The sequence below is a fragment of the Leiobunum rupestre genome, chromosome 5, assembly GCF_980474605.1.
Source record: "Leiobunum rupestre chromosome 5, qqLeiRupe1.1.hap1, whole genome shotgun sequence".
Taxonomy (NCBI): Eukaryota; Metazoa; Arthropoda; class Arachnida; order Opiliones; family Sclerosomatidae; genus Leiobunum; species Leiobunum rupestre.
In genome coordinates this window covers 46,773,781-46,792,216 of record NC_143388.1, presented here as the reverse complement: position 1 = coordinate 46,792,216, position 18,436 = coordinate 46,773,781, and the positions used below count along the sequence as shown (strand labels likewise).

Genomic DNA, 18,436 nt, shown 5'->3' with positions numbered 1-18,436 from the left:
AAATGGCGTTGAATTTATAGTAGTTTTACGTCAGTAATGACTTCAGTCATCGGAAAAACCACCTCTTCACCATGACTTCGGTGAGCATCCGATGACCATCGTGGCGTCAAAACCGGAAACGTGAAAAAGCGTACAGTAGGAAACCGTTGTCAGCGATTACTAATCGGTGAGTCCGATGAGCGCTGCTGAACGTACCCAACGCCGTTAATTAAGCCTCGAATGTTTATTTAAACATTGTTTATATGTTATAATCTCGCCTTTGATGAATACATAACTACAAAATAGCAACTAATCGAGTTTCGAAGGGTTCACCAAATATAAATACTATTTTAAAAGAGCTTGGAAATTGGAAAGTGTTCAGAGTTAATTTAATTAAGTGTAAACAAGGCTTTCGAATACGAGGGCATACTATCAGCGAAGCGTGGAAATATTTCGGTGCACTACTGAACTTCAAAAACAAGAAGAAGATGAGACGTTTTGAACCGATGATTCTACAAATGTTTACTGCAGTTCACGTCTTAATGAAACGAAAATTACCAAGTAAGTTTGCTTTTGAAGTTTGAACTAAAAATAGAAAGTTTTAGCAACACTGAAAACCCTATAAGGAAAAATTCACTTTTCCTTATAACACAAATATAAAGATATATCAGTTGCTTCAAATACGTCGAATTTTCATTCTCTCAAGCGAGACGTAACTACTCGAAGGAATTAAATTCTAATAATGGGATAAAGTTTTTCGGAAAATTATGGTTAGACTTTCTTTTCATTTCTTTAATGCGTAGTTAGACAGTTTGGACTTGGAAGTTCGACAGTAGAATTCCAGACTATTTCTTGATTATATTCAGATTTATTGACGACATTTCTGGAAAAAGAACAGTTTTATGACCATATAATGAATTCTGAAAACAGAGAACTCTTTGTGAATTGACGCCATTATTGGAAATATTTAGAAAGGCTACTATATCCTCTTGGGTGCGCCCCTCTCTGCCGAAGCAATTGCTTCTTGCCTCGCGAGTAAAACTGAAGCTTAGAAGATTATGGCTGGGAATCTCCATAATATCTCACAACATCACGGTTTCTTCCTTTTGAAAAGCTGTTAGGCCTTATCGAAGCTGTCCTACCTCCTGGGAAGCGCTCCTGTCTATCAGTGTAAAGACGGTCTCCTGTCATTCGATGAGTGTCTCCGGATGGCGCTCCATGAAGTCGCAAATACTTTGATGGATGAGGGCCCCTGGATACAATAGTCGCTTCCCATTGCAAAGGGTGGGCTTGGAATCCGACACGCTTCTAAGCTTGCCCTCCCGGCTTTTCTCTCATCACAATCCAGCGTCGCCGAGCTGATTCGACAAGTCTTACCAACCCACATAACTGAACCTAAGGATTTGGTTTTTTACGATGCCCTTAATCAATGGGAACGCCTTACAGAGTCGACCTTACCTTCACCCGATCATTGGCGTCACCAGAGCGTGTGTGAAGGTCCAAATGCCGACAACTCCATCAACTCTTTGTCTGCCTTGGCATCGAGTGCACGTGATAAAGCTACTCTCTGTAAGCTCTAAAGAGTCAAGCGCTTGGTTAAACGCCCTCCCATCGCCGTCCTTGGGCACTCATTTAACCAACGACTCTTTCCGCATCGCAGTCGGTATTCGGTTGGGCGCCTGGATCTGTGTTCCACACATTTGCAACTGCGGAAGCCCGGTGGATTCCCTCGGCACTCACGGGCTCGGTTGTAAAAAGAGCTCGTCTTTCCCGTCACGGTTCCGTGAACGACACTATAAAGCGAGCGCTTTTTTCCGCGGGCGTTCCATCTATTCTCGAGCCCCCAGGCCTATCGCGGGATGACGGGAAACGTCCGGATGGGATGTCTTTGGTCCCTTGGTCTGGCGGTAAGTCGCTAGTTTGGGACTTCACATGCACCGACCCCCTAGCGCCTTCGTATTTGGCGGCTTCTTCTACAGCCCCTCTCTGGGCCGCTACTCAGGCTGAAGTGAAGAAAAGGAAAAGTACGCTGGACTCGAGAATCGGTACACTTTTAAGCGGTGGCCGTTGAAACTCTCGGCTCGTTCGTTCAAGAAGGTTTAGATTTAGTTCACGACATTGGCCGTCGTTTAAAGGACGTCACCGGTGAGCCGCGTTCGGTTCAGTTCCTTCTCCAACGCATCGCGATCGCGATTCAGCGGGGCAACGCGTCATCAATTTTAAACACCATTCCTCCAGGGGCTTCCCTAGAGGATAACCTCTATTCTTTGTAAATTTTGTATATATTTGCGAAATAAATGTTAGACTCTATAGAGCACGGTCAGTTTTAAGTGGCAGTAATTACAGCACTATTAATGTGGTTTTGCTTATTCGTACTGGCGTTAAATTTGTTTAGTGAAGTAATATATGATATTAAAAACGTCAAATTGTTACAGAGGAAAGCGGCAGATCTATATTCAACCGAATTAATTCATCAAGCCAGTGTCATCTTGCTTAAGAATTTAGATAAACGAATTCCAATAGTGACGAAAACCTTTGCAGCTGTTTGCTCGACCCTGTATTAATAAATTTGGTAATTCTTGACAGTATAGTATTCTGGAGAAAAAACAACACGAAATTTGATTTTTTTAAACCAAATATAATGCTTTCGTCAGAGTCATAGATAAAATAACTTCGTATAGTATAGTAGAAACTTCAATGGGGCAAACTGACTCTCACGAGATTGCCGTGACATCTAGTGACTGCGCCAGTTGGCTGGGTTCTCGAGAGCGTAGAACGTATTGAGGAATTTGACGTCGGCGTTTTGTGAATAAAGGTATTTTGCAAGGTAAATGTCTTCAAATATACAAGAAATAGCGTTTAAAGTAGTGTTGTAAGTTGGAAAATTTTCCGCGGAAAATGACCGAGACCTCTTTTCCGGAAAATTTTCCGTATATTTCCGAAAAAAATAAAAAAAGTTTTCATTTCAAGATTAGTCTAATATATTGTTTGAAAATTTAAATAAAGCGGCATTTTCGCATCATTTTTTCGAATCTGAAAGTTAAACTAAACATAGACTAGTTTAATATGATTAACAATGTAACACTATTAATGTTTTGTTACTGATATTAGACATTTTATATCGATAAAAAGTTAAAAACATTAAAAACCCTTAAAAAGTAATATATGTTTCAATATTTTTCCGGAAAATTAACAACACTAGTTTAAAACAAACTTGAAATCATTACTGAATGCTATTTCTTTAGTGCTATTTTTTTTAATTTTCTCTCAGTTAAAAAAAATACTTTTAATACATATAGCTTGCTTAAGCCTTTGCAATTGGGATTGCGTTACACCAAGGTTCTAGTACGGACTTCACCAAATAATATTATTCGGGTGCCACCACAAGATGTCAGCCAAAATTCTGGCGTCACTTCTACAACATGAAGTTTCCTATCTATATACGAAGTTATTTTATCTATGGTCAGAGTACTAGAACCAGATAAATCGGCTTATAACCTGGTAAAGTTTTATACAAAGTTAGACAGTTAATTTAATTTAATAGGAGCAGATCGAATCTTTTGATTAGTTTTCAAAATAGAGCTGCAACCGCAACGACGTTCTTGAAGAAGAGGGATCAGGTGTCTCTATTGAAGGAACCAGAAGCGGTTTAATCAAAAATAAATTCTATAGAAATTCAAAAATATCTTGATGTCATGAAAGACGTAGATGTCCCGTTGCAGTGGTGGAAACAAAATGAAGTAATATATATGCTCAATATATGTTCGGCAATCCAGCTACTAGCTCGCCTTCAGAGAGGGGTTTTTAAGTGCAGGTTTATTATTTAATGCAATAAGAAGTATACTTAATCCAAGTAAAGCTAGCAAAATATGGTTTATTCGTGATAATTACCATGTCCTCAGCGAATACATCAATAAGATTAAGAAATAGTTCACCATGTGTTATACTTTGTATAATATACGAAGCTATTAGTTATTAATACGTATACGTAATAATAATAATCAGCTAGGCTTATTATATTATACAGAAGACCTAAGTCATCAAGCGACTTTTAAAGCCCTTAATTCAGGTGGCCAGGTTACGTTTAGCTGATTTTTGACTACACAGTAATAACAGTACACAAATGTGAAAATGAATGTTTTGTATAAATATTTTATACTTAAATTAGGAATTCGTATTTGAATTGGGAAGATTTTGAATTGTTGTATATATTTTGAAAATAAAATGCCGTTTTGTTGTAATATAATTTTAGCTAACGCCGACAAACGCCACTTCAAGAGCACTAGCGCCGCCGCCGCTTAATTAATGCCCACGCGCCGCTGCCGACTTGTCCAAACCTGGGTAACGCCGCCGCTGCTCCAAAATTCGTCGGCGTCAGACTCTAATTTACTGCTCCGGTTATTATTGTATATTTTTATTTTTATTACTTAGTTAATGTCTAGAGTATTGTTTACGTCAGCGTCGAAAGGTTTCTGTAGAAGACGACCACTGAACTGTACAGATTTTAATATCGTGCGTAAGTGGAATATCAATAGCCAACTTTTCAATACCACCGATTTCAACTAATCCTGTTTTCGTTATTTGGTTCATTTTAAAATCATCATACCATAATATAATAGAATTAACGTCTTAAATTTGGTTGTAGCAACAGTATAATTTAAACCCTTAAAACCATTATTTTTAACATACTCATACTCTAGTTTATTATTTTCAAAATAAACATATATAAAATCTATTTTAGAAAACTTGTTTATTACAATTAGTTTAACTCGTTTAAAACAAATTCGTTTTCTTTGAAGTGTTTGTTTAAACATGTTTTAAATATTTTTAAACATTTTCTCTAAAACTTGCTATAGCCCCGCCAAGTAATTTTATATTATTATACGAAATACGTAAGGTTAAATTATTTCATAACACAAATCGGAGAGGTTATTTTTATTGTTGTACCAAGAATTTTATATTTTTATTAAGGTACAAAAACTGTGTTATCCATAATGCTTGCGGATTGTCTAATTATAGTCATTCGTTTAATTCCCTATTTACTCCGTCAATAATATTTAATCGGATGCCTATTGTGATGCAATCATCCATTGTTACGATAAACAACATTGTGAAGTATTCTTTACATTTCGGCGGTCTGATTGGGATCTCTGACGAAATATTGAATCTTCATCCTGGGTCCAAGGCTTAGGAATCGTATGAGGCATAACCTCTTATTATCACTGATGCTATTAACCCATCTTATTCACTTACTAAAGGAACAATGTTATAGCGGACTGTGTTTTTATTTCATTAATTCCTAAAACTATTAACGAAAGAAGGTGCATTATACGTATTTCTATTTTTTATCGTCTACAAGATTTTAAAGAAAACTACGTTGTTTCAGTTTCAAAATAGTAATATTAAAATTGATTTCCAAAAAACTCTGACTCGCTTATTTCAAAAACTACCGTTGAACTGAAAAGAGCGAGATAATAAGGCCACTAGGTAAAAAATACCATCTTTTTTGAGAGAAACTAAGCTTTAATGGTCACTTTAGTAAGGATGCTAGGCAGGTGTCGAAGACTATCACAAATAGAGCTGCAATCATAACTAATGAAGTGTGCAATTTAAAACCCGTGATATCTTCGTAATATTTAACAGTAATAATAATATAATTAAGTTATAGTTAAAACATTTCAATAAAAACTATCATTTCTATTTTAAAATAAATAAGAAATTTAAAAAAAGTAAATTTATAACCAGTTTTACGTGCTTGTTTCCAGAACATGATTGTTCGTGTCTGCTTCCCTTTTGTAACGTGGCATTGTGAAACCTTTGAATTTGGTTAAGACAATTACCTCCTGATAGAAAAATATGGCTTTAAACTGTTGCTAAAATTTAAAAGAAATACTTTCACCAGGAAAAACAGGTGTAGACCTAGAAAAGGTGCATTTAGTATCACGAATCAAAAAATTTATAAGAATTTCTTCTGATCGTAATTATTTTTTTTTGATGTATCGAGAATATCATTAAAAACCTAGAGTCTTTAAAAATTAACTTTTTAACATTTTATGTGAAAAGATAGTCTTTTTCTTTATGAATATTTACTCATTTTTCATAAAATATTTGGGACCTTTATTTTCCTTCAGAACCCTCGCTCCTAGTGCCAGAGAGAGGTGGCGGTCAGATTTAGAATTAAAGTTTCCATCAAGAAGAAGACAAATACCAAATAGCACTTCCATAGGTATTTGGGTTTCTCGCAAGAAGAAATATGTGGCACGGAAAACCCAAATTTCTTAACTATTTATAAATTAAAACGACTTTTTTAAACGTATTTTTTCTGAAAGTGTTTTTGATATAAACTCTACAAATTTAAAAGGTGTTAGTCTGTTAAATACTTAAGACGCCGTTCCTTTAAATTAAAACATTTCCATAATCGATGCTTTGAATTACAGATGCACAATCAATTTATTTTGACGTATATTAATTTTAAGTTATTCCCTAATAAATTGATTGTTTGTAAAGTATTTAATTATGTTCCCATATATAATAATTTCAATGAGATCTTAAAAGGTAACTTTTCAAAAATTATCTTTAGTCAATTAAATTTTATAAAACTAAGCTCCATGTATAGAATGTGCCTAAAGTTAATCAAACAGTAATTTGAAACAAAGTTATAAAAATTCAAAAGTTCTTGAAATAGGATAAGCAACCAGTTCTGACTTGTCAAAATACTCCAATGTACTTGACATGGTAGGTGGAATTAAATACGGATCTAAATTTCACAAACGCAATTCAATGGGCATAGTCTTGTTTAGGTGAAAGTTTTGTGTTTAAATTTTCACCGTCGACATATTTTTATTAAGGTTTTAATTTGAAATGATTAACGGAAGAAACTGTTTCGCCTTCCTTAAAAACTTGTTGAGGTTTAACGGTAATAGTTAGTGTAGGGAGCTGTTGGCTCGATCGCGTGGCATGCAGGGCTTGCCACCACCCTAGCTCCTACGCATTGTAACCCGGCCACCTTAATTAAATGCTTCAAAAGTCGCTTGATAAGTTAGGCCTAAGGTGGTGCCTTGGGTATTAGCCTAGCTTATTATTATTATTATTTGTATTATTATTATTATTTGCGATCGTGGATATATGATTTACAACACAAATATAAACCATTGTGTTTATTAAAATTAATAACTTAAAAATGAGCTTATGAAAAGGTCAGCGCAAAAAATAATACATAGTAAACTTAGCTGCTCCGATTCGCCGTAACGCCGAGTCGTGCGGTGAAACGACAAAAGTTATCTTGAAACTGAAAATAACGGTATATGTTTTTCATCATTTATGGTAACTCACCAATGATTTCCATTTGATCTTCTATTATATTTAGTGACGTTCTGGGTTACATTCTTACCTACGTATGAGTGGCATATGTATTTTGTAACATTCAGCTACTTTTTCATATGAAACCCATTGAAGGTAGAAAGTGATTGATAAAATGTCTTAGCAAATTAAGAAACATATAGGGTCCACTCTGAAGCAAATATTTTAAAAAATCATTTAAGATGCTTACTCAGAAAATTGGAACATGGATAATTAACCTTCGAAGAGTTAAGGGTTTTCAGTACAGCGTTAAACTAATTAAAAATATTGGTAACTTAATATAACGCCAGAATTTTCGTAATCGAGCATATTTCCTTTTAGAACCATTTCTTGCGCGAACAGCGTAGCCTGGCGTAATAAATGAGGTACGCTGGTCCTTCAACTCTTCGGATATGTTTCACTATGTTTCCTTTGGTGGGTTTCTTCTTATATAACAAACTTTAACATTTTCACGCAGGCAAAAACCTTATTAATATTTTACTGCCTTCGGCTCTTATATTTTGGCGAACCCAAGGCCATTCAATACCCCAAAATTTAATTTAGTTATCTTCTGTTGACTTAAGACGAAATTCTCGAGCTTAGGGCTGAAATATACGTTCCTAATATAAAACAGCTAGGCTTACGACATTCATTCATATTTCGTACGATTCAGAAAAAGTGAACTACAATCTCTTTAATCTTCACTGTAGTCACTTTGTAGCAGATGGAAAGGTTCGCTCTCCTCGAGATTTGCTGCCTAATTTCTAGCCTATTTAGGGATTGAATTAGGTTTAATCCACCTTCTCTTTTGGCGCATTGACCATAAAGCCGATTAAGCTTTTTTTCCCTGCGGCATTAAAATCAGCGTTTTATAATATGTGGCTTTTGGGTTTTCCTTGACGCTGTATTTAATGAACGGGCTGCCACGTCGATGACCATAATTGGTGTTCTTAAAAGAAGTCGAGCGCATCCTTCGTTTTATGACTCGCTCGATTCATTCGTATTTTAAAACAATTCTGTCCATGGTGCTCGATGATCGCCCCATAATTAGCCACAGCTGTTAAATTTCCCCCAAAATTGTATTCATCCTGAAGACATACTTAACAGAGAACTCGGTATAGAACATTAGGTATGAGCTGCAAAATAAAATTTCTTCTCTGGGCCATAAAAATTAATTGGTGGGCGAAACATTATAACCAACAATTAATTCTGCCGGAAAAGGCCGCCTCTGTCTCGCTCGTGGGCGCACAACGGGCGCGACTCCATTTACTGTCACCAATAAGAGTCACCAATTAAGGGTATTCCATACTTGACTAATCAATAACTGTGCACGGCGTTCCATAACCCCCAACAAATTCCCCCAGCTTGTTTCTACCGATAGTGGTTATATTAATACTAGAGAGGAGGGCAAACTAGTCGGCATTATTCTCTACAACTATTACGTAATCAGTGAACGATACTGTAAGAGGTACGGAATGATAACACGCATAGCGAAGTGATTATTGAACGATTACAGTGATAACAAAGCAGTAACAGAACGTATGAGGTGAATTCTAAATGATTACAGAATGTAAAATGATTAAGTACCGCAAACATTTTGAGAAAGTGTAAGGCGTTTACGGAAAATTCCTCTTAGCATAAAGGCAATGGCTAAATGATTAAAAAAAAGATTTCAAACCTTCCCCACAAAACCATAAGGCTTGAATGTTTAGCGGAAAGTCGTGTTTTTTACGCCTAAAAATATCATGACTATAAAGGTCAAAAGGCAGAAGCGCTGGAATTCTGGTGAAAACTTCCGATATTCAATGAAAAAAAATCATCCGTGAAGCATTTTATCGTACATGGGCAAAGCGACTGCCTTTCACAGTCTCCTATCCCCATGCCCTCCACAGTGCTAAAGATCTGCAATACAACCTTCTGTTTGAAAGGTTCATGATATTGTTTGACACCATCCAAAGCGAAAATTCTTCCCTGTTCATTACCTTTTGCGCTCTGGTGCGAAGGTTTTACCCTAGCATATCTTCGTCTGGCCTCCGGAGTGAAAGTGTCCGATGTATTCAGTCTCTGAAGAAAACCTATTCACAAATGCATTTCTCCGGAGGGCTCAATGCGGAACGGACACTTATGCTGAAGAGGTTTGGATCTTCGGATTTACACCCAAGCGATTTTTTACTCTGGGATAATTTAAAAGACTTACATTTAATGTAAAAGAGGGGGTACTAGACATTGAAGGATGCGAGACAATTCGAAACACGCCAGAAATGTTTTCCAGAGTTTGTGAAGCATTCATTGTGCATTGGCCGGTCCCATACGTGTATTCAAGCTTGTGGTGGTCATTTTGAACAATTTATGTAGTTGTTGTTAATTGTATTATAAATCTTATATATTTAATTAAAACCATGTAAATTTTATTTTTGCCAAACATTCATAACGTTTTTTGAATTTTATCTAGTCATTTAATTTACGTTGGCATTACTAAAACCATTATTAAACAAAACACTTTTAACAATTCTCTAATAAACTTTTGGCACTTTTTAATAATTTGATCGTTTAATAAATAAAAAACAAATGCTTATTTAATGCAATTAATTTGGTTCAAGGCAGAATATCGTTCCTACATTTAACCGATTTTAGTTGTACTTTTCGGGGGCCCATATCTCGGAGACGAAGCAATGTAAGACCCATGTTCAAAAGACATTTTTTATTCATCTGGACCCAAAGAACACGCCCTTAAGGGCACGGCATGCTTATCCGAAACACCACGTTTATCTTGATGTGTAACTAACAACGATTATTTTATTCAATTTAAAAAAGCATGAAAATTGTTTATACAAAAGGTTTACCTTCGATGACAACGCCCAACACCACTTCTTATCAGTTGTCACACGTTTACCAAAATATATTAATATAATATGTAAGTAACCCTTAAAGTTATATTTAAATAAAATTAATTACTTAACAAAACTTGTAAAAGATTGTGTCCGACCAAAAATAATAATAATAATCAGCTAGGGTAAAACCCAAGGCAGCACCTTAGGCCTAGGTCACCAAGCGACTTTTAAAGCCATTAATTCAGGTGGCCGGGTTACAATACGTAGGAGGGTGGTGTCATTCCCTTCTTGCCACGCGAGCCAACAGCTCACTGTTAAAAATAAAAGTCTTATTTTAGACCTCTAAAGTGCTTAAAACATTTTCCAATATTTACGGACATTCAGGGTTTTATCATAAAACATATTTAAACCTTCTGCTCCTCAAATTCAGTCCTTTTGTGGAGTGTTTAAGTTCTTATTTTACACTCTTTTATCTATTTTTCTTCATAAACAGTAAGGAGTTAATCCTTTTTAACTTTATTTTCAGTCCTTTATAGGCCCTTATTATTTTTTTTATTATTATTCAATACGACTCAATAGATTAACCATTAACATGGCCAGATTAGGCTGGTTTTCGCTAGGGGGAAATAGTCGTTGAACGAAGGGAGTTGATCACGTAAAGTATCATTTTATACTTTCAGTTTTTGATATACACCTAGCAAGAATTCTTTGGTGCCGATATTTGAGTTATAATAGTTTGACGCCATATTCAATATCCCCTATATTTAAACCTGTTATCAAATTTTTAAAGACTTAACCTTAGTTAAATATTCCTGCTGATTGGAATTTCTTCGCATTATGTTATTTTAAAGAAAATATTAAAAAAGAAATAACGTACTAGTATTCAAATACTAGTCTCGAAATTTTTCCGTATCATTTTTTTCTTCGTTTAAGGGAATTAAATGGGTAGTCAAAAGGATTAAATGTTAGAACATAACTTTTTTATACCTTTACCACCAGGACTGGAAAAGGTTTACTCTTAGGTCTCGTTCCCTTTGAATACCCCAAAAGCTATTGTATTAAACATGAAAGAGTAAAATGGGTCTAAAATAATTGATTAGACCGTTTTCAGTAACCAAATGGTTTGAAATAAATTAAAAGTCCAATTTTGGTCGTTTTATAAACCTTTATTTTTAAAAGTGCGCTCTACACTAATTATTGCCGTTAACGACTACAAGTTTTTATGGTAAGCGGAAACCGAAGAGCTCGAGGGACAAACCCTTGAACCAGTGGGGAGATAACTTGCCAACTCAACGAAGAAGGAGTTTTTCCAAGTTTTCACCCAGTGCCAAATGCTTGGATCGAACACGGGCTTCTCTTGTTGCGAGGCGAAAGTCCTAACCCTTCCGCCACCACGGTGCAAATAATTAAGAACGGGTGATATTACCATTGACTTTCTACAGCTAGAATTCACAAAAAAAGTTAACAAAATTGAAAGAAGAGTGTTTTTTTAAAAATATATATTTTTTATTCTTACTTATACATTTTTCATATATTACATAACGCTATACATTGTGAACATATAAATATAGATTTGATTTTTAACACTAAACGATACTTTTTATTTGGCTGGAAACTATTGGCTACACTAGTGCTACACCATATCAATTTTTCAGTGCAATGTGCATCTAAAACATTTCTGAAATTTAATCAATTAAAATCTACAAAATATAAATTAAGTTTATAGAAAAATGGTTGTTGCAGCATATTCAAATAAATAAACTGGAAGATATCTGAAAAATATCTGCTAATTTTAAGAAAATGTAGTTATTTGCGATAGTAGGAAGCACTCACTGAAGAGCCCTCGTGTAGCCAATAGATTTCACTGACTGTATTTATTTTTCTGTTTATCAACGATTGCTTTTAACAAATTTATAATTTGAAATTGTTCTGGTTATGGAGCCATTACACGACCTTATTTTCAAAACAAAACTTTCACTTCGCATCTTGAAAATGGTTAGTGAAGCCTTGGTTATCAATCCGATTGATATTTAATAACACGTTTCCAATGGAATATGCCCTTATGGCGAACCTGTGAAAAATATTGATATTTATATATCTAAGGCCAGATAATTTTACGTAACTAATTTCATATTTTGTGGTTTAAGGTATAAAATCAAGATGATCACTTTGTATGTTTAACTTATATTTGTTTTTCAAAATAACTAAACCCTCGGGTATATGCCTAGCGGATTATTATTGTTCTTTTAAAAGAAATATTTACTTTTCATTTATTTCATCGTCAACCTCGTCGCAATTTGCGGAGTATTTTTGAAATTCATTGATAACTTGTCGATTCATGCCGACCATTGGTCACAGTTTCAGGCTGGTTCTTGGAAACTTGTAAATATGTCCTGATACGAAACAATGTAGAATATATTATTTGAAGAATGTCACGTCCTTGGATATCTTCTAGCGCACGATGTATTTAGCACCACAAACAACATAAAACTTTGCCACCTTTTTACAAATCTGGGCTTTGATTAAAATATTTCGCTAAGTTTAAAATTAGGAAGTTGTTCTCGAAATTCGATTGAATTTCTTATTTAAGAAATAATGTTTAATATAAACTTTGTAACTTGATTACGCACGATACAGCCTGTTATAGTTACCAATTAAAGGCATAAGCCAGTTTAACACGACAAAAAACCATCGACCTGATAACGTAGTTCACAGCTACGCAAAACGAGGGCTTTACGGTGTATGTAACTGCAGTAAATTTAATACGTTATTAATATAAGTGTCCCCTCGCGTGAAGAGTTACCACGGCAAAACGCCGTGCAAAATATTTAAATCACTTAAATTTTACTTATTTCTTTAATTCGAAAATATCTGCTTAAAGATTCACTGATTCGATTAAGGAATCTCACAAAATTTGCAGTAAGGTCGTTTTTCCTTCATTTCGCGACACGAGCATACCTTCGCGCGATTATGTTGCAAAAATTAAACGATTCAATGCTATTTTAATTCCATTATTAAAAGTTACTATTTAATAAATAAATAAGCAGAATGTAGAGGCAATATCATAAGTGGATCATTCTCTCTAAGTAGACAAAACGTTATGCTACCTATGACTAGAGTCTTTGTCGGGGTCGGTCTGGCACCTCTTTACAACCGCCCTATACTGTGTATCACCTCAACTTCACTCTTAATTTATACTGCCAAATCTAACGTTTCTTACATTTCTTATGATATGTTTCACGTCTGAAACATGTCTCGAGGGCCCGAGAGAGAAATTTTGGGGTTGGCTCCTCGAATTTTTCCCTCAAAAAACCTATACCATATTTGTTCAAGGTCAGTTTCAGATCCAACGGTAGAGTTTTGTTCAATAAACGCCCCTTTAGTTGCCGTCTTGACCACTCGGTGGCGCCTCCGCCGAAAAGTTTTCAAAATTTCTCTCTCTGGAGTTTGCTCTCTATACAAGCTCTGACGTCACGAAACTCAGACTAAGATACCCGACCGAAACCCGGAATTTGTATACTTAGAGAGAATGATCCACTTAAGGCAATATGTGTATAAAAATGTTATTGGGTCATTCCACGGAGGTTCGAACACAGAGGGAACCATGGGTCGTCCGATTTTAATGAAATTTTACACACGGTAAATTGTGGCTAATAGATGGCCAATTGTGGAATTTTAGCCTAATATAATGAGTGGTTCCGAATTTATAGAATTTTTAAAATACCCCACGTTTTTAAAGTTTCGTTTGCGCAAAAGTCGTACCCCTAAGCGTTATGGTGAATAACATTTTTGCGACCAAGGCTAATATCATGCGAATCTCGTCTCTAGGACAATTCATAGCGTTGATTTCTAAAATGCTAACAAATATATTGTATCTGTAACGGTTGTTTAAAAAATCGAACGTTTTTCAAAATATTTAGTGCATGGGGGGTCAACTTTGAAGCCAAGTACTGAAAAAGAGCATACTCCGATTTTAATGTTTCCTCTATGTATTTATAGCCATAAGCCTAAGCTTTTATATGATGTGATATCGGGGCGTTAAGATCCCAAAACCAAACAAACATTATTTTCATGAAAAACACGTTTTTAAGAAAAAAAAACACCATATTTTTATTCAGCTCCGATAAATTTTATTTAAATTGAAATATAATCTGTGCATTCGCTATGCAAATTTTAGGAATTTTCAACTTGGTTGACTTCCGTTGAGATGAAGACCAATTAAAAACCAATTATATCCAACTTAACGAAGATAGATGGTGACCTTTTTTATCCCGTATTATATCGGTCGTTCTCTTCACTAAAATATTACTACTTATTTCTTGACCTCTTTTATCTTTATTTCGCCTGCTCTAGATTCTGCTAGCTATTTTACTTGTTCACAGAGTTGCCAGATGGGCGGTTTTCCGCCCAAATTGGGCTGCTTTGAGGATGCTATTGCGGGAAAGAAACCTTTGAGCTGGAGGCGGTTTATTGGGCTAGTTTCAAAAATTCGGCGAAGTAACGCCGTACCTTGATTTTTCACTTCGACGACCTGTACTAGTATTAATTTCACAATACACTCTTTTAAGCGCGTCTTACTCTCATCATTTCCTTCAAAGGCAGCTTCCATAGCCATGCTACACGTTACAACGTAGCTCTACCGTTGAATTTTTTTTCCCCAAAACCCGTTCTTGGGCGGGAATTTGGGCTATTTTGGGAGTTTGGGCTCGTTTTCTAGGTGGTTTGTGCGAGACCCAAAAAAATATTCTGGAAACTCAAGTTGTTCATACAGATTCGAGTTTCATCACGTGTTGTTTACTACATCTATTTTCTAAATTGTTAATAGTATGGAAGTAGAAAACCCATTAGAAATGCGTTCCGTTGGAAAATCTATTCAACAAGAATGCCACAAACTAAGCACCATTGACGATGAAACTCAGTCATTAATTGTGGCTCTATCTGGTGTTACCGATGAAGGAGCTGTGCATAATTTATGTAACCATCACTTTGCAACTCTAATTACGAAATATGCTCATTACCAACGAAAATGCTGCGATCCATTTGATATGCACAAAAGAAATATCACAAATGAGTTCTAGCTCGGTTCTAGCTAATAGGTTGATGTGAAATGTCAGTAGGTAAAAGTTTCCTTACCTTAAAGGGAATATAACCTTTGAAAAATTAAAGGGGTCTTCCATAAAGATTCCTTTGCAGGTTATATTCCCTTTAAAACGGCGTTCACACGTACACCCCGAAACCGCATAGAATCGATTTGAAACGGTTTCAGGCAAGATCGAACGGGTTGAAAACCAGTAACCAAAGCGCTTTTTGAAGCAATTATGAGATGTAAGTGTGACCGAGGCTTAAGTTTAGGCGAATGGGAGGGAAGACGGCGGAATAGACGACGTTACGATGTAGACGGACCGACCGACTAAAGGCTGGTTTTCACTAAGAAAAACCGTGGCGACGGTGGGCGTGACCGTCTAAAAATTGTAATAGGCCTAACGGCGATTTTAAAGTTGACGCTCATCGTCGCGACCGTAACACCAGATCGAGCCACAATTAATGACTGAGTTTCATCGACAAAGGTGCTCAGATCTGTTATTCCTTGGGTTTTACAATGGCTTAGTTTGTGGCATTCTTGTTGAATAAATTTTCCAACGGAACACATTTCTAATGGGTTTTCTACTTCCATACTATTAACAATTTAGAAATAGATGTACTAAAAAACACGTGATAAAACTCGAATCCGTATGAACAAGTAACATAACTAGCAGAATCTAGAGCAGACGAAATACAGATAAAAGAGGTCAAGAAATAAGTAGTAATATTTTAGTGAAGAGAACGACCGATATAATACGGGATAAAAAAGGTCACCATCTATCTCCGTTAAGTTGGATATAAATGGTTTTTAATTTGTCTTCATCTCAACGGAAGTCAACCAAGTTGAAAATTCCTAAAATTTGCATAGCGAATGCACAGATTATATTTCAATCTAAATAAAATTTATCAGAGCTGAATAAAAATATGGTGTTTTTTTTTCTTAAAAACGTGTTTTTCATGAAAATAATGTTTGTTTGGTTTTGGGATCTTAGCGGCCCGATATCACAAACAAATTGCACATCATATAAAAGCTTAGGCTTATGGCTATAAATACATAGAGGAAACATTAAAATCGGAGTATGCTCTTTTTCAGCACTTGGCTTCAAAGTTGACCCCCCATGCACTAAATATTTTGAAAAACGTTCGATTTTTTAAACAACCGTTACAGATACAATATTTTTGTTAGCATTTTAGAAATCAACGCTATGAATTATCCTAGAGAAGAAATTTGCATGATATTAGCCCTAATCGCAAAAATGTTAGGGGTACGACTTTTGCGCAAACGAAACCTTAAAAACGTGGGGTATTTTCAAAAGTCTATAATTTCGAAACCACTCATTATATTACCCTATTTAGTTTAGAAATGTGTGTGATTTTCAAGATAGATTTAATACAGACCGCTTTGGTGGTTCCCTGCAAAGGCTCTTGAGGTATCCTGATTGCTGTAACTCCACCGTACAACTCTTGCGTGAATGATATATTGTTTTTCAAAAATGCATCTTGAGAGGTGAAATCTTCAATGAAATTAAATTAAACGTTTTACTAATATAACATTTAATAACTTTAAAAATTAACAGTGTATTGAATACAAACCAGATATGATGTCTGGGCATTTTTCATCCCGGGCACTGTTGGAACCCTTGCAATAGCTGGGATGGTCTTTCTGAGAGTGAAGCTCCATCCTTCTGGATAAAAAAGATGTAATTTATATTCTATTGAAAACAATTTTTTAGAAAAAGGGGCTGTAATATCTTAATTATTGGATTAAATAAACAAATTGTATAGAAAGAAAATAACGACTGCTTTGTGACTAGTAAAGTTAAAGTTTGCTCTCACAATCGACTTTGGACTAGAAGAAGGTGCATCAATTACCAAATAATATTGTAAAACACCATTGCCCAAAACCGGAGTAAATCGAAAGAGGATCACATTTTTAATTAACTTGCTCCATTTCCTCCTCGAAGCTGTTAATACATTGACGATAATATAAAGTTAAATTTTTAATTGCGTCCCTTAACGATAAATTTATATATAAAAAAACACAAAGGTGTGTCAGCTCGTTATCTTGCACACGTGTTAAATTTAACTGAGATAACTAAGTCTTTAGGCTTTTTTATGAGTGCAAGAACCCGTGTCTTGCACTCGCGAATTTTAATTTATATTTTCGTTGCGTATTCTTCTTTCTAGATTAACTCTTCTTTTAATGTGTGACTTACTTAACTATTTCGACTAAAAACACAAAGAACCAAATATTTGAACTTAAGGGGAAACTTGTACCTGTAATGGATAATGCAAAGAAGCTTTCGAAATTAAAAAAACTGTTTATTAAACAAGCTAAAGTTAATTAGTATTTTTGATGTACTAAGAATTGATAAGTTTCAATAGCTGCCATTTGAAAGGATTGATAAGCGATGTAGTAAAAACTTACTCTTTATCTTTGCCTTCAGGATTTTTTGCTAAAAAAACAAGAACGCATTATGCTCAAGATTTTTGGAAAAAGCCATTTATAATCTTGGGGTTCTAAACACGCATTAAAATATACATTTTGATATCCGTAGAAGCTACGACGGAATACCATTTCTTAAACTATAGCACTCCCTATTTATCCGAATGTTTTACAATAGACTCAACATGAGTAGGGCAAAGTGACCTAATTTGGACCACGACCAATTCTGAACCACCTTTTTAAAACTCTTATAAAATAGCATAGGTTATAGCTCGAACATTTATTTTGAGTTTTAAATAATCCGCCAAACCTCTTCGTTCTTGTAATAAATAATGTTTCCAAATAGATGGCAGTAAATATGTAGAAAACTCAATATTATTCAACCAACCGAATTTGTTAAAAGCCGTCATGCGCACCTTGGTAATTAAAAACCAGTGTTGAGTTCCCGCCAAATTTTTAGACAGAACTTTCACTTCGAGCTCCAGAAAACCTTGAATTTTAATGCATTTCGTGATAGTAATTTAATGTTACAACGCATTTCACGTTTACGTAAGTAATTTAGTTTTTAAGAAACTATTCGATTTGCCCTATTCTGAACCTACCCTCGACCTATTGTGAACCAATGTAGTCCTATTTTGGACCTAGCAATTGACCATATCTGGACCACTGTATAAACCATTTCTGGACAGGTTCAGAAATGGTATATATTTGAAAAATGCGGGATATTTAAATATATTTAAATGAAACTAGTCAAAACAGA

The 18,436-nt window shown here is 35.2% G+C and overlaps 1 protein-coding gene across 1 annotated transcript in view; it reads right to left on the bottom strand.

Moving 5' to 3' along the window:
- Positions 1-12,043: 12,043 nt before the first annotated feature.
- The window catches only part of LOC149945173 (kin of IRRE-like protein 3), a 76,923-nt gene continuing 70,530 nt past the window's right edge, over positions 12,044-18,436 (bottom strand). Inside the window, exons 10-14 of the mRNA XM_090176408.1 lie at positions 17,659-17,686; positions 16,824-16,915; positions 16,629-16,744; positions 12,412-12,541; positions 12,044-12,219 (exon numbers count right to left, since the gene is read on the bottom strand). Of these exons, the coding sequence (XP_090032534.1) occupies positions 12,509-12,541; positions 16,629-16,744; positions 16,824-16,915; positions 17,659-17,686 (269 nt within the window). The 3' untranslated portion in view covers positions 12,044-12,219; positions 12,412-12,508. The remainder of the gene's footprint in view (positions 12,220-12,411; positions 12,542-16,628; positions 16,745-16,823; positions 16,916-17,658; positions 17,687-18,436) is intronic.